The 19,474-nt window shown below is 53.0% G+C and overlaps 1 protein-coding gene across 20 annotated transcripts in view; it reads left to right on the plus strand.

The window, feature by feature from the left end:
* The window catches only part of AGAP1 (ArfGAP with GTPase domain, ankyrin repeat and PH domain 1), a 553,911-nt gene that overhangs the window by 206,332 nt on the left and 328,105 nt on the right, over positions 1-19,474 (plus strand). For all 20 annotated transcript variants that reach the window (XR_006713257.1, XM_045481824.1, XM_045481825.1 and 17 more), the window contains 3 exons: positions 10,642-10,727; positions 13,121-13,262; positions 17,736-17,870. Coding sequence is in view for 19 of the 20 variants with exons in the window: in XM_045481824.1 (XP_045337780.1) it covers positions 10,642-10,727; positions 13,121-13,262; positions 17,736-17,870 (363 nt within the window). In the remaining variant the exon portion in view is untranslated. The remainder of the gene's footprint in view (positions 1-10,641; positions 10,728-13,120; positions 13,263-17,735; positions 17,871-19,474) is intronic.

The raw sequence follows: 19,474 nt of genomic DNA on the forward strand, positions 1-19,474 counted from the left end.
CCGCACCCAACCTCACGACTTTGCGGATCGCCGGCTGGGCTCAGGGCGCTCGGAAGGAGCCGGGGTCCCTGCGTGTGCTGAGCTCTGCCGTCTGCCGTCCACTGCAGGTGCCTGACCCCTGGCACTGAGTTACTGGGGAAAATACCGAGTTCATGGGAGGAGTGCAAGTGGGCTCTGGGCTTTGGGTCCTAGTTTTTCCAACCAGGAAAATCCCGAGTGTGTGGCGCCGGGGCGGACTGAGTAGGTCCGGTAGGGGGGTAGGAGGGGCGGGCTCTGAGCCCAAGGGCCAGTCGAGTGCCGGAGGAGGTCTGGCTCGTGACGCCAGGGCTGGAAACAGAGACCGGACCCAAGGCTAGAGGCCCGGGTGGTCGGCATTATGCCTGGAGCGTGCGGTGAGGGCAGGCGGGCAGGAAGTCATTCGCACGCACGGTGTTCCCCGCGTCTCAAAGCGGACCCCGGACACCTGCAGAAGGAGACCAGGTGCCTTGGGCTCTGTGGCCCCCCTGCCTTCTGGAGTTGATGACAGCCCAGAGCTGACCTTCTGGTGCTCTTATCACAGAGGAATCTGGGGGGGGGGGTGGGGGGGAGGGATAGTACTATCGTATTCTAGAGAGTGCTTTTGTGGGGTAGGGGGAACCAATAAAACTTAATGAGAATGCTGCCGGGTCTGTCACTAGATCTTGAAAATGGGAGACTGACCGGGGCCACCCACCCCACACACCTGCCCGGAGTTGCTAGGTTTATTTTAGCCTTAAAAACGACATCAGCTGGGGGAGAGAACTCTCCCGTAGGTTTCATATATTACACTGCTGGTGTACGTATTCCTCAGAGCCCTTGGAAGCTAAGAGTGAGGAAACGAGAACTTTTGAGTAGCAAAACCGCTTCCGCAGACGTTTAATTTTCCCCCTTCTGCTCGAGCAGCAGCTGCGGATTTCCTCAGAGCCCCTGAGGGGGGCCCGTGGCACGTTGCGGGGGTCCACCGGTAACACTGCTCGTCTGGGGCGGCAGAGGAGCTCTGTGCACACGAAAGAGTGCCTCAGCTTCTCCGCTTCCAGCGTCCCGTCTGCCTTTCCGGCCGGTTAATTTTGGTGCTGTGGGCGTGAGGTCAAGAAAACCTGAGCTGCACGAGTGACACTTCACAGAAGTACGTTAGCGACCTGTGTGCTCTTTCGGGGTGCCCTTCCAGTGACTAGACCCCAGAGTGTTGAAGGAAAGGGAATGGCTGTGCTTTTCCAGCCCCCACCTTGCAGTAACGAAAGCGAGAATCGTCCAGACGGGGCCCCCTACGTCACGGCCAGCGCTCAACGCACCGTGACCCACCCCCAAGTCAGCCGGTGAGCTGTTTTCAAGTGACTTCTGTCTCACGGAAGGCTGTCACCACACCTGTGCCCGGCTCGTCGGTCATGAGAAAGCAGGACGTGTCCCGTAGCGTAGCAAGGCGCTCGTCCGCATAGATTTTAGGCGCAGACACGTGCGGGACAAGGTTTCTAAAAGACCAGCCTGAAGCCGCCGCTCTCCCGACATTCCAGAAGGGGGGTGTCTGAGTTTACATCGGAGTTTGCCGGGCACAGTCAGATCTGTGTGCACCACGTACTTGACTTGTTGCGGACTGTAATACAGTTCCGGAACCAGTTGTGCGTATGTGAAAACGCTCACTGAATCGACCATGTAACAAACATTTGTTTTTAATGTTTGTTTATTTTTGAGAGCGAGAGACAGAGTGCGAGCAGGGGAGAGGCAGAAAGAGAGGGAGACACAGAGTCCGAAGCAGGAGGCTCCGGGCTCTGAGCTGTCAGCACAGAGCCTGACATGGGGCTCGAACCCACGAACTGTGAGATCACGACCTGAGCTGAGGTCAGACATCCAACCGACTGAGCCACCCCGGCGCCCCAAATTGACCATTTTTAAAAAGCCCGGCAGCCTCTCTGGACAGAAGGCCTTTTGAGTAGCTTTGAAACCCTGCTGCTTGCTGAGAAACCCCACCTTTGCCGGCAGGGGCAGTGTTTTGCCAGGGCCCCTGTTTTCTTACTTTGATTTTTGTTTTTAATGTTTGCTTATTTTTGAGAGAGAGCACATTTGCACAAGCTAGGGAGGGGCAGAGAAAGAGAGGGAGAGAGAGAATCCCAAGCAGGCTCCGAGCTGTCTGTACAGAGCCCAACACAGGGCTCGAACTCACAAACCGTGAGATCATGACCTGAGCTGAAACCAAGAGTTGGACGCTTAATGGACTGAGCCACCCAGGCGCCCTGTTGTCTCATCTTTAAAGCGACGTGGAGGGTCTGTGTCACTTTTTCCTGGAACATCCTATGGTCTCTTGATCAGCAGATTCTGATCTTTTCTGCATTTGTGGAAAATTCCTTTGCATTTTATCTCTGAAGGGTCTCGTGGTTCTTTCTGGAGGAATTTGTCGTTAGCGGCCATATTTATCCTTTTGTCAGACTGGTCTGCCTTCCTGTCTGCTCACTTGTGCCCAAGGACTTTATCTCCAGCTTGCTGATCTCACCAGCTGTTTTATTTCAAGCTGTCTCTGTCAGAAACTCAGCTTTGAGCAGTGTCTCTTTTGTTCCATATGTTTTTCAAATCTTACTCGTTTGTTCCAAAATGTTACACTGGTTCTCAGTTCTAGAGGTTTCCATTTCATCTCCTATTGGAAATTCTCACCCCTGGCATTCGTGTCGTGTGGAAAGCCTGTTCTTGAGCTGTGTTAGAGAGGGAAGCACTCGTGATGGGTTTCCTTCTGCTTTTTGAGTTTTGTTTTCATCTCCATTGGCTCTTGTGTGTTGCATGCTTCCTTCCTGTCTCCCTTGTCGCCTCCTCCCGTGTTTCCCCCCAGTAGTGTCTTTGCATGATGTCCTTACCATTTCTCCAGCCACCTGCTCCTTGGGCGTCTGCCCACACCTTCTCTCTGCTGAGACTAGTGCTGTCCTGGCTCTGCTCTGGGCTCCCCGCTGGGTCCCCAACACTGGCTGGGGCCACCGAGGAGGCTTCTCTCATTCCAAGTCAGGTATGGGGTGTGCAGAGCCCCCGACCATCTGGTTTCCTGTGGTGGGAGTCACCCCCAGTCTGAGTGTCCTGCACCAGAGGGCTGGACCGCTCTGCCCACATTGCCACCAACCAGACCTCGGTCCTGCACGCAGATCCCCTGCAGGGAGGTGCTTCGGCCACCTCCCTGAGGCTGGATGTTATTTTCCTGGAGAATACAGTATAAATGCATCATCCTGCCCTTCCCATCCCTTTCCTCTCCTCTCTCGGGGAACCACCTCCAAACCACGGTCACAGATGGGCTCTGCTTTTCCTGTGAATGTGCCAATGTCCTGATCCGGGCTCTCTGCACTCATGGGGTGGTGGGGGTGGGGGGGGAGATGGACTACATATTGTCATTCCCCAGGGGCCCCCTGCATCCTGGAGTTCTTTTTGCCTCCAGAGAGCCTTAGGGCCGTTCACATCTGTGGTTGTGCTGCCACATTTCTTCCTCTGCCTTTTGGGGGCGCTGTTGTTGACCCCTGGGGTGGGGAGGGGGTGGGAATTAGGAGCCCTGTCCTGCCCAGCCCTGGAGTCTTCCTTCTCATCTTAGGGCCACTGTTTTCGAGGTTTTATTATGAAGCTACACCTCTTTTCTCAGTGGACAGTGAATGTTCTTCCTCCTGCTGCTTACTTTCTTCCCTTTGTTTTATTAGGAATAAAGAAAAGGAAATCCAGTGATAGCGAAGTTCAGATCTGCCATGTTAATCTAGGACTTTGACTTCTTTCCTGATCTTCCTTTGTTATTTTACTTAGATCTGGGTGAAATGAAGTCATGAGAGACACGGCCTGCCCAAGGAAATACCATGTCCATGTTTAACCCCTCTTTTTCCTGGAGTCCTGACCCTGAGCGTTTACCCAGGGAAGTATTTAGCAACCACTGCATTCATCCTTGCCGCTGGTCCGTTTCTGTAGTTGCTACTTTTTTTTTTTTTTGTAAACAATGTAGGTTTTAAAAAAAATTGGCAGAGGCAATGAAATCTGACTCTGTTAAATTTTGTAAACTAATACATTACCAATGAAACTTTTTTCTTAGCATAAAAATCATACACGGTTCAAACAAAATTCCTTTTAAATGTCACAGTACAAAACCTCTGTAAAACCTCCATGTTAATAAGTTGCTGACTTTGGGATCTTCATCACACTTAAAAAGACAAAGTTAACTTTAAAAAATTTCTGGCATGTTCATGATGAATTTTTTTAATGTTCTCCCAGGGAGAAATAAAATCCTAGTCTTTTTCAAAGTGTCCCTCTCATTCCACTTGTCTTAAATAATTAGGAAACAATAAAATTTGCAGATATTCGTTCTGTTGGGGCCATGCGGAGAAGAACACTTCAGGCGAACGTTAGGAAGGTTTTCATGGCCGAGAATGTCTACGTGGTGAGCGCAGGGGGCTCAGTCCCTGATGTGTGTCCCAGCCCGAGCCACAGCCGGCGATTGCCGACCAGCCCCGAGGCCAGCTTGTGCCTCCGGGAAGCCTCGGATCCCAGCCGCGTCCTTATCAGAGGCTAGGACGATGCCCCTCCCCTTTCCCTTGGAAAAGGGAAATGATACACTCTACAGATGCAGATTGAAAGTCAAAAATCATTTTCATCCTTTGCCAAAGCATGAAAAAGTGAAGATTAAAATCCACAGGAGAAAAACAAACAAACAAACACGGTGAGCCGTTTTCTGTTTCGTGCTCTCAGTACAGGGCTGATCTTGGAGCTGTGGGCAGAGCAAGGACAGGGCCATCCCCCGTGTTCCCAGGTGGCCCCTGGGTGCTGGGAGATTGCGCAAAGGCTGCGAGGCTCATCTGTGGCCTGGGTGGTGTCACGTGCACCCTGTCTGAGCAGAATCTCACGTGGGAGAGAGGAGTGCAGGGATCTCTGGGCACATCTGGGTTTGGGTTTCCTTCCTGCCACGCGCTGGCGTGGGGGCTTGGTCAGCGTCTGACCTTTTCCTCCCCAAGGACACGAGGATGTCAGTAGTGCTGTTTGTGCCCTCGGCAACAGCGGAGACCACGTGGGAAGAAGAGTGCTTTGTGATCTATCGCGTGTTCTAGGTCTCTGTTACTAGCATTGCTTTCTCTTGCTCAGAGAACTGTTAACGGTACATTAATAGCTTTCAGTCCCATCAGACAAAATGATAGAAACAGAAATGTCAAATATCTGTTGGCAGTGATCACTCCCAAGAAAGCTTCTTTTTCATAGGAAAATTTAGTTTGCTTTTTTTCCCCCCCTTAAAGCAGAATGACAACACAGGTGAGCACTTAGACCTCTGCGTGTAAATCGCCCTCCACTGTCGATCGATCCCACCTACCGTGAATTAAATATTAGAAGGAACCCAGGTCCTGCTCAGGACCAGTTGTTTTACTCACCCTAAGCATCCCAAATTTAAAACTGGTTCCCAGGAATGAGAGCGGGACTCCGTTTCAACCTTGAGACCTTTAGAGTGATTGATCACGTTGGATCGTAAGAGACTTCCTCGAGTCTTTTTGAAAGACGTGTAGAATTGCCATATTCCTGGTGTGCTGTTCACAACACACGGACATCCGCGTCCCTGTTCTTGGGAGGTCCGGTCCAGTCCGCCTCTTACCCGTTTTGGGAAGAAATGAAGGGGACTCGCTTAAGAACGCAAGCTCAAGGGCACACAGAGGTACACAGGGAAGTTTTCTGGGAAGCCTGAAAACCTGCCTTTGGGTGAACCAGAGAAATCACTAAGTCGCACGTGAGGTTGAGTTCAGACAAAAAGAGCCGCACGTCTCTGCCGAGTGCTTAACGTGGTGCCGTTTCCCCCTGCTGGCCTCACTACATCTTTGGAAGGAATGGACATAAGGGACGAGGGGCATCAGTTTTCTGTTCTCGTGGACATGTCCTCACGGGAACGGGGCCCTGGTGCCACGGTAGGGCCGGCAGATCAGCAGCTGTGTGTGGGCTCTGTGGCCCCCCGGGGGTCGGCTCTCCCCTGCCCCCCCCCCCCCCGCGCCCTCTGCACCTGTAGACAGGTGTGCCGGGCCAGACACCTGTTGATGGTTTCCACTACGAGGTCAGGTTGGGGGACACTTCGGAAAAGTAACAGTAATTTGATGTTACATCATGATATCCGGCAGCCCCAGAAAGCTGAGCTGCATCCGCATAATAAATGCGGATTATCGTGTTGGCTGCGGGGAAGACTGGGCACTGAGTGCCAGGAACACAGAATTGGGTCGCGTAGACCTGCAGGAAAGTAATTGGAAATTGGAATATAAAATAGGCATCAACACACCTACATGAAAAGCGAAGTAGGTTGTGGTGTTGGTGGTGCCCTCTAAGATCTTGGGAGGAAAAGATCTGATGCCTGGGACCAGGCGGTGTGTTCGAATTTAAGTAGCAAGAGTGGTGGCCTCTGCTGAATGCGGGCCAGTGCGGAGCAACACGGTTTCCTCCTGAGGCTTTGCCCCTTTGTTTCTAAAGTAAACGGTAGAGGGGTGCCCGGCCGGCTCAGTCGCTACAGCTTAGGACTCTTGATCTCAGGGTTGTGAGTTCAAGCCCCACATTGGTGTAGAGATTACTTTAAAAAAATAAGATAAAATCTTTAAAAAAAAAAAAAATCCGTAGAAAATGAGCTTTATTTCCGTGCCAGACCACGTCTCCCCAGTACACAGTGGCCCCATGCTAGTCAAGTCTGCTGATGATCAGTGGTAGGAGCTTATTTATCTATCACTTTTACTGACCCCATTCTTAATGCTTAAGCACCTGGCTGAATTTTATCTAATTGTTAAATCTTCAGGTTCATGGCAAATGCATAGGAGTATTTAATCTCTTTTCCTGAGGTATGTATAGATAGTACCAGGAAAAATAACATCAGCCAATCACAGGAAGCTAATATCTGTAGTTGTAAAGTATTGAAAAGACATACTAATTATATATCCGGGGGTGGGGGGAGATGTAAAGTGATTTTAGAATTGGGAGGGGTCTTTCCGGGTGGAAGAAAGGATCACCCCTCCTTTTAGAAGGTCTAGAATCCTTTGCTGAGGTTACAAAGACAGAGATTATGGAGGAACAAACAGAGGGGTCGGTGCAAACCCTTCTTGACTTGAATACGATGACTGAACCATCTGGAAGCATCATTTGTGAACAAGGCTCCACAAACACACATGAAGAGAAGAGAACGAAAGAATTGGTGTGAAATTCACCCCGCAGGTGCCGCGGAGCAGGGCGTCCAAGGGGGAGGTCCTCAGTCAGCCCCACGCCGTTCCGGGAGGACTGGGTGCTGACGCCCAGCGGGTTCTCGCTCCCTGGAGAGGTGGGGGGGGTGGTCAGCTGGGCGGCGGAGGGATGCTGGGACTTGGGGAGCGGGTGTGGTCCCAGGGACAGGCTCTGCTGCTCCCTTCCTGCCCGGAGACGACCCGGACTAGTGAGGAATCGGATGTGTGTGGCCAGGATGCCCAGGGCAGGCCTCTGTGCACTCGGGTGCTGGGGGCTCAGGGCCTGCTGGCGGGGAGGCAGGGTCCCGGGGCCAGCTCTGCGGCGTTGTGCGGTTCCCTCAGGTTGTGGGGTGCTGTGGGGTGGGCCTGAGGCTGAGAGCAGGTATGAGGCAGGCAGGAAACTCGTGCGGAAACCTAGCTGAGAAGCCTAGGTGATTTCAATGGATATGGACAGTTGGGATGGAGAGAACAAAGGGGGTTTTGAAATGCTCTAGGGATAAGCTGGGTGGAGAGAGAGAGTGTGCGAACTCATTCTGGGGGATGGCGGACCACCAGGACAGAAACTTGGCATCAGAGCATATTTTAGCTTGCCAGGGTGGCTGTAACAATGGGCCACGAACCGGGGCGCTCGGCACAACATAGATTTGTTCTCCCGCCATACTGGAGGCCAGAAGTCCGAGCTCACGAGACAGACCTGTTCCAGGCCGGTCTCCTGGCTTCTCATGGTTTGGGGGCATCTTTGGTGTTTCTTGGCTTACAAAGCCCCTGCCTTAATCTTCACCAAAATTTCCCCTTTCCTAAAGGCACCAGTCATTGGTTAAGGGGCCCATCCTGTGCTAGTATGAGCTCATCTTAACGCCTCACATGTGCAGTGGATTTATTTGCAACTAAGATCACATTCTGAGGCACTGGGTGTTAGGACTTCAGCGTGTGAATTTGGGGGTGCACAGCTCCACCCATAATAGCAGTAATGCACCGCATGAAATTGATGTGGCTCTTTTAGGATGTGATAATTAGCCACTTGCAGATTGCGGGATGCTTGATGATCACCGGGGTTTTTAAAATACCCGCTGGGACACCAAGGGTGCCATGCCGCTCGGCCCCCGTGCCGACCAAGAAACCGCTCGTCTCCATTTCCCTGAGCACAGGCAGAACTCTGTGGCCGAAAGGACATGCAAGGTGCCGCCCAGACCAGTCCCTCCCAGCAGAGGGCCCCGCTGATGTGACATCACATGACCTGCCTTGAAACCACTCAGCTGCGAGCACAAGTATTTTCCTGTGATGTGAGGGCTTTAAAAACGTGCGTCAGATCTTCTCTCGGCAGACTTGGTCTGAAGTGCACTGTTAGCTCGGGCGGGTTCGCGGTGACTGTCACCCTCATTCAGGAGCCTGGATCGAGGCACCAGGAACCAGAGGAGAGATTTTTGAATTTGTAAACAAATACCTGTTGGTTTTCCCGTGTCGCTCTCGGTATGACTTGTCAGACCTCTGGCAACAAGAGGGGAAGAAAAAGGCTTTTCCCCCAGTACAGATTTCCCATCTAACATTGTGTTTTCACGAAAGGCTGAATTCAGTTCATCTTGCCAAGAAATAGCGGGTTCTTTTAAGTTGTGGAAAATACAGAAGTGATATTGATTACTATTGCAACTTGGGCTAACTTTTCTAAGTAGGTTTATTAAACGTTAAGTGTGTCTTTTATAAAAGCGCGTGATGACCGCTGGCAGAAACTTTGAATAGCGCTAGTAATAATTGCCAATGTCACTGCCCTTCAGGTGGGCGCCTGCCCGCAGGATGAGGTGGTCCCATTTTACAGCTGGGGACACTGAGGTAGAGAGAGAGGTGAATAAGGAAGTCCGGGTCCCCCAGCATTGCAGTCTTGTGGCCGTGTTGCACCGGGGGGGGGGGGGGGGTCGGGGGCTTCTGTGCCACATGTTTCCTGGCTCACTTTATAGTCACGACAGCTCAGCTGGGAAAAGGGTGCCATACTCGTTTACCTACAAGGAGTCTGTGATGTGGGGACCGGAAGTCATCGGCTAGTCTTCCGACAGGCGCAGACACGCCTGTTCCCTTCTCTGTCCTCTGCCCTCTTTCTTCAGTGTCGTGCCCACGCAGGGGATCAGAATGGGAGTTTATGTGTTTGATCTGAATGTTGGAAAGTTTTCTTCGGTTTTTCTTATGGGAGCAGACTGAACACCAGAGAAAGCAGGTGTGTTTTACGTGTTGCATCGGTGCCCGGAAGGGAGTGGGTGTGTGCGTCTGTGTGCATGTGCGTCTGTGTGTGCGCACGTCTGTCTGTGCACACACGTGTGCTCGCTTTGGAAGATGAGCCCACCCGGAGCCGATGCGACCCCTGGAGGCGGAGGGCGGACACACAGCCTCTGGGCCGGGGAAGCTCTGCCCCCCTGGTTCTCCAGGGCGTGGTCATTTGGGGGTGTAGGTGGTGTTTCTGGAAGGTGTCTGTGCCAAGGCCTGAAAATGAGAGCAGGCAGTGATGATGTGTTCCTCTCTCAAAAACAAGAAATCAGAATGCCGCTGATTATTAGCTAGAGTGGATTCAGAGCCCGGAATCTCGGAAGGTAGTTTGTCCTTGGAGACAGCAGAGGGACCCAGAGGTGCGCGCACTTCCCTCACCCACCAGAGGTGGCCCGGGGTGCTGCGAGGAGCTGCACGGGACACTGACATGTCCCACCCCACCTGGGTGTGTGCGGGGCCGAGATGTTGAGAGCCAGCCCCCGCCCCACCTATGTATACGCACGGCGCCCCGGCAGGGTCCCTGGTGGTTTCCCGCTAACACAGCGCGCTCTCTAACCCCACCCCCCTCCGCCAGCCAGCTGCCCCGCTCTGTCTCGACCCGTGGGGAGATACCATCCAGTAGTTCTGTCTAACACGTGTGTAGTATTGAGCATCCTTCCCTTACTTGTGCCCCGTGAATACGGAAACACCATTCCCATGTTCTGTGTTTTCCTTTCAAAAACTGGGTTTCTCTTGAGGAGAATACAGGTTCTCAGCCCTTGAATTTATCAAAATCTTGTACACTAGGCACCTGTTCAGCATGAAAAATTCGTTCCCGTTTTGCAAAACCCAACAAGAGAATGATCATTTCAATGCTCTCTGTTTCTGAACTCTGTGCATCGTGTTCCCAGTGAGAGAGAATTCCCGAATTTACAAACAAAGCCTACGTAAAAATTCTTCTCTTCTCGGCCACGGGTGATCCTGGCATTGCACGGGAGGCTGTGCACTCTAATCAGAAGTGAACACGGGTCCTTAAAGACAAACACTTAAATCTGAGTTCAGTAGTTGTTTTAAAATCCAGTGGTTGCTGGTCCTAAATACTGAGAGATGCCTCCAGGGCGACAGCCAAGGATGTATTTTTCCACAAGCGAAGCCCACGTCTATTTGCCCTCCTCACTCCCCGTCTTTCTTGTATAACGAGATTTTTTGTGTGTGGCAGGTGGCAGATTCAAGAAAGAAATCGTTGTTGACGGACAGAGCTATCTGCTGCTGATTAGAGATGAAGGGGGCCCCCCAGAGGCACAGGTAAGTATTACAAGCAAGCGGTAAGCAGCCTTTTCTTTCACGTTTGCTTCAGCGTTGAGGTTCCCATTCAACAGAAATGGCTCTGGAAATCAGGTGTGCTCAAGAAAGGTGATGCAGAAGCCCCACGAACCTGTTCTCTCCAAGAAACGAGTTCTGTTGTTCCTTCAGACAAAATCCTAGAGCGAAGTTGGGTCTGCGTGGCTGCTTTTCACTTTGTGTTTTTAAGAAGGAAGGAAAGACACGATTTGCGCTCATTTGTCAACTCCGTTGATATGACTTCTGGAAAGACCCATAGTCCTCTCCCGTTCCCTGTAAGCGGTTTGCTCCCTAGAGCAGCAGGAGCATTGAGAAAGTGGCCGGTCCGAAATCGGGAAATCCGATGTTGGGGGTGGGGGATTCTGCTCACTGGGCTTCTTGGCACAAGTCTGCCTCCTCTGAACACCGGCGTGCAGCCCAGTGTGGTGTCTCCGGAAGTTCCCTGAAGGCTGGGCATCCTGGAAATACAAAAGCACAGGTGGCGGTTTACTTGATCCCCAGTGCCTTATTTTACTTGCATAATAATTTACTGGCCAAGCGCAAACTGGGAGCTGAATCCAGGAACGGTGGGCGAATGCCTGCCCCGTGTGGGTCGGCTCATGTCATCCTCGAGACGACCCTGCGGGACGATGTGCTGAGGAGTCTCGTCTCCACCGCGGACGCCGAGGCCGGGACTTCTTGCCCAAGGGTGGACGTGGTGAAGGGGCACAGACTCCGGGGCTCTGCCTGTGAATGGCACCGACCTGGGGGTAGAACCAGGACTCCCCCCGCCACTGGAGTCTCAGTCTCGGCGTCTTGCTGTGAGAACACGTTTACTCGGTTAACTGAGGACCAGTCCTTTATTCCGGAGGTACTGTGTTCAGGGCCGTTATTTAGCCCAGCGGCTTCCCCTCATTAAGGATTTCTCCCATGGGGGGCTGTCAGTATGGAGCCTTTTACAGCTGACCGACAGGATCTTGCACACAATTAGGCAGAGCGTGCTTGAATATTCAAGGGGGAGAGAGTCCTGTTTTTAAGTTACCGTTCCCAGGCACGTGGAGGCATGATGTTTGTTTTCGTTGTTTCCGAATATTTCCTGGAGCTTACCCAAGCATAATGGCTTCACGAATGAAGTCGTAGGACTCTTTTGTGGCTACTAGTGTCATCCTAGGGTTGTGTAAAAACTCTGCCAATCAACTGGCTTTTGTGTGTGGCAGTTGCCGGGGGAGCCACAGGGGTGGGTTGGGGGGTTTGCGGAGTGCTCACCACCTACTAGGCGCTGGGCAGTGAGCGCCCCCTTGGGAGAATGAGGTGTGGCGTGCACTTGCCAGCCTCGGTCTGGTCCCCGGGTCCACGATTGCTCTTCAGATGCGTGGGGACACCTCACCTCACTGCTTGGAAGAGAAAGGAAAAACATACCTCCAGATAGAGAGAGGGCAAGGTAGGTGCCCTGTGTCAGCCTGGGTCCTGGGTGCTCTGCTGGGGCGGCGGGCCTGTCCCGGGATCCGTTCTTGCCAAGATTTTGATCTCATCTCAGTTTTTCATTTGGACTTCACGTATATTTACATTTTTATCACGTATAATTTCCACATATAAGCGAATACGCTTATCAGTTAACACATGAAGTCAGAGCTTCCCCCCCCTCCCAAATTCCCCCACGTATGTCCGAGCTGGTACCTTGGCTGTAAAAACTCACTTAGGAGCTGTGGCTTCTCAGAGAAAGGAAACAGGCTTAACGTTACTATTACTGATTTTTCCATTTTCCCTTGGAAAGGGGAGGATCTCTGGTGCCGGCCTGACCGGCTCGTGATTCTGCTGTTGCAGTCACGTGCGACCCTGGGAGGCCGCTGAGGTTCCAGGACCTTCCGTTCCGTCTGCTCCGGCCTTACAAGGCGGTCATTCGCACTGAACGGGCTCGTCCGCGCCTGGCAGCGCAGTTGTTTGCCCCGAGGCACATTTGCTGTAGCTTCCCCTGGATGCGTGGAAAACAAGAACAAAGTGGCCCAGAGTCAGGTGGTTGTGGAGTTGGAGACGCTCTGCTACGAGGCTGGGTTTGCCTCACATTTGTGGGACCGCCATTGGCCGGATCAGGACGGAGGGTAGAGGATCCCACGGGGAGGCCTGTCTGGTTTGCATTCCTTGGAGACGGGGTGGCCTGGGTGGGAAGGGGGTGAGGGTCCCGTTCCAGGCTGTTACGAGAAGGACGTCAGTGACGCCACAGCAACGGGTTACAGCCAAAGTCCGGCCTCAGACTCGGCCTGACGGAGGGGTCTGCCGGCCACGTGTCCTCTGCTCACGAAGACGCTGTTCCCACCCTTCTGCTCCCCGAGCCTCGTCACTCAGTTCCTTCCTCCCTCCTCCCCTTCTTCTCTCCCCAGTTTGCCATGTGGGTGGACGCTGTTATATTTGTCTTCAGCTTAGAGGACGAGATCAGCTTCCAGACCGTTTACCACTACTACAGTCGGATGGCCACCTACCGGAACACGAGCGAGATCCCTCTGGTTCTCGTGGGGACCCAGGGTGAGTGCCATCTGCACGCACGTTGAGTTTAAAGGATTCCAACGCTTGAGCAGTGAGTGGAGTTGTGGCCTCTGTTTTTGGTGTGGAGGAATCTGAAAATGCTTCGAGGAAGAAATAGTTTCCTCCTGAAGGCTTTTTCCAGTGAGAATCCACGAATCTGAAATTGTCACATTTCCTGAATTGATTCTGTGGAGAAATCACTTGGTCAGCAGCCTCAAAATAAAACCCTCCCCCATTACTCTAGGGAAAATAAAATCTGTTTTCTGTCGTTTTCTGTAGGAGGGGTATCTTAATTGTTTTGGTTACATAAACCAATTAATAAGCAATTAAAAGGTTTATTTTACCTTTTGGTGCATCTTTAAAATTCTACCAATTTCTTATATACAGCAGAGTTTTGTTTTATTTTGCTCCGTTTGTTATGTGTTATGATTTGTAGCTAATTTTTTTTTTTTCACTAACAGGCCCCTCAGAGGCTAGAATTAACCCTGTATGAGTACGTTTCTTCTTTTCTTCTAGGTCACTTAAAACTTGGCCTCTTAGCAGAGCCACAGCCCTTAAGTGTCCTTGTTCTCTATCAGATTCACTGACGTACCGGTGTCTGCATCTGGGTCTTCAGTAAGAGGCCACATAGAATGTTTTTAAGAACGAGATGGCAGGCTGACTTTCAAAACTGCTTTGTCAGCAACGGGGGCAACTTAAAACATAATCGTGTCAAGAAAACTTGGATTATACCTTCATTTTTGTTGTTGTTATTTATACACTGTTTTTGTTAGAACGTCCACATCTGGTCTCCCTTTCTCCAAGCCCTGATGTGACACTTTTCTAAACAGGCACTCGGCTGTGTTGAAGAAGCTGTTTGTGTGCTACCGGCTCTAGTGTGAGGAGAGTGAGCTCAGGCAGATGAGCCCCGGGTGTGATGAGCGGGTGTGTGTGCTGCAAGAATGGAAGTAGCAAGGAACCAACTGAAAGCATCATCTGTGTGCTAGATATGAAATGTTAGAGTCAGGGTTTCATGGGGAGCCCCCCCCCCCCCCCCCGCCAGCCCTCTTGCGGCCGATGCTGCAAGTGGTCCCAGCCCTGAAGCCTTGAGAGCAGGTGAATTCCACCCTCAGCCCCATGGGAAAGACGTTCTTTATGCCCGAGCGCCCCCTAGTGGTCCCTGGGAAACAAGGGCGCGCCAGTACGGAGTTGGCATGTTTGAGGTGGCATCCTGAAAATTCTTAGTAGTGTTTTATAGTGGGTGGCCCGTCTAGAGCAGATCCTGCTTTAAAGCTTCCCTGAAGATGCAGCGACTCCTTCCCAACAAGCACCACTCCGGCAGGCCAGCCCAGGGTATTTCTGAGCAAAATCAAAGACCGGGTGTGGGCATCTCCTTAGTGCCTGCCCGAGTTAAGGGGTTTCTGTTTACGACTCAGAATGCCTTTTTTTCTGGGGACTCGCTGTGAGAGGGAGCAGGGACTTGTTCAGCCCAGGCCAGAAGGCTGTATGTGATCATTTGTTGTCGTCTTTAACACAGCCAGGTTTTGGGTAGTGGAGAGTGGAGCGGAGTGTCCTGTCCCTGGGTGTTGGGGCCACGCAGTCCTGGCATCGGGGCATCCTGGCTGTGTGACCTTGACTGCCACCTCCTGTGGCCAGGTTTAAGTGGAGGAACTTCTGTAAGGCACCGGAAGCATCCGTGGGCACATACACGTAAGATAAGTGGCTGCTGCTCAGTAATCAGCTTTAGTGAGGTCCTGGTTGGGATGCCAGAAGCACGTCTGTCTCTCTCTTCCCTTCCTTGGGGATGAGCGGGGCTGTCTGTGGCCCACCTCAGCCGAAGGAGGGCATATCCATGTCCCCCACCAGGATGGTCCGTGTGTTTGTAGAGGACGCTGACGGAAGGCTCCGTAGAGGCTCTGGGGAGGCCCTAACGTGGGCCCTGACTGCAAGGACCTACCCCTTTTTATTCCTGCTGGCGGTAGAAGCATCCGTTGAGTGAGCGCATTTTGTCTGAAGAGGCCCCGGGTGAGTGAGCACCTGAGCCAGGGAGCCCGGGTGGAGGAGGGATTCCTGGCAGTCTCCTCACACTCGTTTGTGAGACGTCATTCATACTTCAGCATAGCCCCGTCCCAAACGAACGGGACGTGAGTATTAGCAATTAGGCAAGTTCCTCTTGGTCTTTGATCAGACCTTTAATTTCCAGAGTGCCCCAGACGCCCCCCAGTGGCGAGATGGTGGAGTGAGTGTGGGCTTTCTGGAAGGTTCCACTCCCAGGCACTTTTTACTGCTCACAGACTTGCTTTCTGTGAAGCCTGCTCATTTGTTGTGCTTTTGCACAGGTTTTGTGGGATGCTGGAGATACAAGGTGGGTCAGGTTATACATGAGGGACTCTGAGCTTCTCTCTCCGGTGTTTGGGGTTGGTGGCCTGGAGGTAGGAGGTTCTGGAATGGGAAAGATGAACAATTATGTTCATTCTTTAAGCACGCCTGGCATGTGGCGCGGCCTCATCCACAGGCGGGAGGAGGGGCTCTGTGGGAATACGTGTCCACTCGGGGAGCCAGGGAGCCTGTGTGAACGTCCCGTCAGGGCACAAGACATTTCCGAATGAGGCGGCTGTGTAATGTTTGACGAGCAGGTTCTATTTTAAATGCCTGCAGATTAAATTTATTTGAGAAAAAGGCACGAGCCCTGAAAGGATACAAAATTAGGATGGAACGAAAAACAAGGCTTGTGTCGCCCTGACTGAAACGAGGTGCAGATATGACACGGCCACACCCGTGACGTGTCGCTGTACCTGGGAAGATGAGACGGCACAGAAGCGGGGTGGGCATCCCACTGAGGAAAGGGGGCCGTGGAAGTGCCCGGGACTCCAGGTGGCGATAAATCATCAGCCGGATTGACACATTTCAAGCTTTTTTCCCTCCTGTTTCCTTAAAAGATGTTTACACCTTTAAAAAAAAGTATATCTTTTTCTTAAGTGTTGTGAAATTTAAGTCAAATTTGTTAACCTGTAAGGCAAGACAGGGCAAGATAGATGTTCTTTGAACAAATCCCTGTAACGGACCTTGCCAGGGAATGTTCCGGAACATCTCTCGAGATGGCGCAGGTCTTTGTCTGCAAAAGAGGTATGAATCAGAGTTAGTCTTGATTTCTCTGAGGGAAACTGTCAGGTCAGGCCTGTTCCATAGGGCTGAAGATAAAATAGGAAGCAAAGTAAGAAAAAAGAGAAAGAGAGGGAAAAAATGAATAAATTCTTCCCTTAAGATGCCCCTTTTTTATGCACTTCCTGCCCCCAAGTAAACAAAACATATAAGGTTGTGGCTGCCTCGTAGGTCTTCTCTTGTGCTGCGCCTCCTCTGGGTAGTAGGGAAAATCCCACCAGTGGATTTTTGTTTAAAGAGCAGCTGGGCGTTTCCTGTAGCTCGGGAGCCTTTATGCCGCTGAGAAAGCTTCACGGCAGGAAAAGTCCCTGAAAAGTGCCTGCTGTCTCACACCTAGCTCCGTGGCCTTAACATCTTGGACTTCCTGCGTTGGCGTGTGCCGGGCATGAGGCTGGCGCTCAGCAACTCCCTGGGAACTCATGATAGGACGCATCTGGGACACTGAGCTAATAAGGGCCGAGTCTTCCTTTTTTAGGGGACTGGTGGCAGGTGCCTGACATGTCTGCTTTGCCGCTCAGACGTCCCCATCTGTACATAGATCCTGTAGGAAGTGGGTCTGCCCAGGAGCGGCTGTGTTAGAACTAACACCCCCCAACTGCCCCACCTCCCTTCCCACTCCTGACTCAGTCTCCCTTAAACACACCAGGCGCTCTCCCCCGCAGGTAGTGGCTGGTTGGCCCTGCCGCCTTCCTGTAGATGGGGCTGCCCTGAAAATCACACTGAGCACACGGACCTTCGACCTCCTTCCCTGCCTGACGTGGCTCTGGTGCCCACACTGTATGGTTCAAGGTTGCTCCCCATCTGCGCCCCGTTCTCTGCCTCCCTCCCCAGCTGACCCCTCTCTCCCCGGCCCACCTCTCCCTCCCTGGCTGACCTGGTAGCCCCTCCGTGAAGCACAGATTTTTGTGTGTTCACTGGGGTAGCCTTGTGCCTGGAATAGGACCAGACACCTAAGGGCGGCTCTGTGGACACACACCGAACGGGTGAATGGCTGCACCTGTAGGAATTCTGCTCATAGGACGCATTTTGCAGGATGCTTCCTGCACCGAAAGTCACCTGCAAATACCGAGCGTGGTGTGTCTTTTCCCCTTTTATTTTCCTCCGGAGCCACATTTAACTCTCACGCCTTCCTTCTGGTCTTCCTAGGCGTTCTTTTGTCCCAAATTTCAGAAGCAGGATCCTCTGAAACGGATTTTTACAAAGGATGACTCGAATAAAATGTTTGAGATTATTACTTGGAGGGTAAGCTAGGTTTTAACAACCCCAGGTCCTTAAGTTCCGGGAAGCACCCAAGCTACTCGTGGTCACCCTGTCTTTGCTCGTCTGTTCCAGATGCCATAAGTTCCACGAACCCGCGGGTCATCGACGATGCCAGGGCGCGGAAGCTGTCCAGCGACCTGAAGAGGTGCACGTACTACGAGACGTGCGCCACGTACGGGCTGAACGTGGAGCGCGTCTTCCAGGACGGTAAGCTCCCCCCGGCGGCCAGCGCAGCACCGACCCCGCGGTGGGCGGGGCCCCGTCCACGTGACCGCTGGCCCCGCCCCCGTCCAGAGGGGCTCTCGGCTGCCTGTGCGCATGCTCAGAAGCCGCAGCTCCCCCACCCCCCCTGCCCGCCCGTTCGCAGGCGCTCCGTGACCTTGGCGTTCAGGGTCAGACATTTGCAGGTTTCGGCGCGCGGTGTGTCGGACTTGACGCGTTTGCCGTCTCTTCTCCGCCGTGGCTACTGGTTCTTAATTCAGGCTTGTTCCTAAAAATGGTCTACGTATCGCATGTTGGGCTTTGAGGAGGATAAACAAAAAGAGTAAAGAGAGTCAAGCGTGGACCGAAAAAACCCAAAACAGAACAAAAGCCCAATCGCACATCGTTCCGACTCGTGGCTGGGAGCCAGCGCCACGGGGCAGGAATTGTTTCTTTGTGACTGAGTTCATTAGTGACTCCCCTGCTAATCCCGGACCCCCGGGACAGGGGGCGTCAGACAGGAGGCTCTCCGGGAGCAGCGCAGGGTTCCATATGGAGGGGGGGGCAGCACCACGGGCACAGACTCCGATGCCAAGTGTGGGCTGGGAAGGGGGTGGGGTGGATGGAGACTTGGCTTCTCTGGTCTGGGGAGAGGAGGGCGTCTGCAAGGTCTGGGGGAAAGCTGCTTCCCCCGGAGGGTCCCAGTTCTGGTCGCGGTTGTGGGGACTAAAGGCCGGGTCACCCCTCTGCTCGGGCTCACATCCGCGGCGGCAGAGCAGACCGCCCGAGCCGCCGGGTCACCCCTGCCTTGCCGGGCACCAGTGCGGGTCGTAGTGACAGGCCTGCGCTTGCGGGACAACGCGCGAACGCTCGTCTAAGTGTCCAGATTCGTTTTCAGTCGGGGCTGTAGGAATTGCACACTGTGACCTGTTTCATTACATCGCAAAGGTGACCGTTTCCACACAGCACGTTTTCTTCCCCTTTCCTTATGCACCGCCATGCTCTAGGCTTTCGGCCTCTTTTCTTCGTGCAGTGGCCCACCCTCCCCACTTCTCACAACGTGTCTTCCAGAGACCTTTGTACCCCTGGTCTTCACTGTCTCCCCAGGGCCCGTTTGGAAGTCGCAGCATCCCACTGAGGGTCCTAGGGTCTCCCGGCCTTTCCTCCTGCCCCGCACGTTTGGGGACCCCCTCAGGCTGTACCCATCCCTGCTGGGTGGTGGGGCCCCCCGTGGAGCCCGTGGCGCCCGTGCAGGCCCGTATTTGCAGCACCTTGAACGGTCGCCGGTGAAGAGCCCCGCACGGAAGTGTGTGGGGTCCCGGGAGGGTGTCCGCGGGGCAGGCTCGCTGTCTTCCACCAAGCAGCCCAAATCCTGTGCGACCAAACTGTCACATGTGACGGTCCCCAAGCTTGGACCCACGACCGAATCTGGCCAACAGCCTGTTTCTGTAAGTAGTGGTTTCGGTGGCCCCGGCTGGGCCGCTTTGTTAGCACCGCTCAGTTGAGGGGTGGCAACTAAGACGTCAGGGCCCCACGAAGCTTGAAACGGGGACCCTCTGGCCCTTGGTGGAAAGCGTGTCGGTCTCTGATGGGGATGTTCGGAATTTCCT

The sequence above is a fragment of the Leopardus geoffroyi genome, chromosome C1 (genome assembly GCF_018350155.1).
Source record: "Leopardus geoffroyi isolate Oge1 chromosome C1, O.geoffroyi_Oge1_pat1.0, whole genome shotgun sequence".
Classification (NCBI taxonomy): domain Eukaryota; kingdom Metazoa; phylum Chordata; class Mammalia; order Carnivora; family Felidae; genus Leopardus; species Leopardus geoffroyi.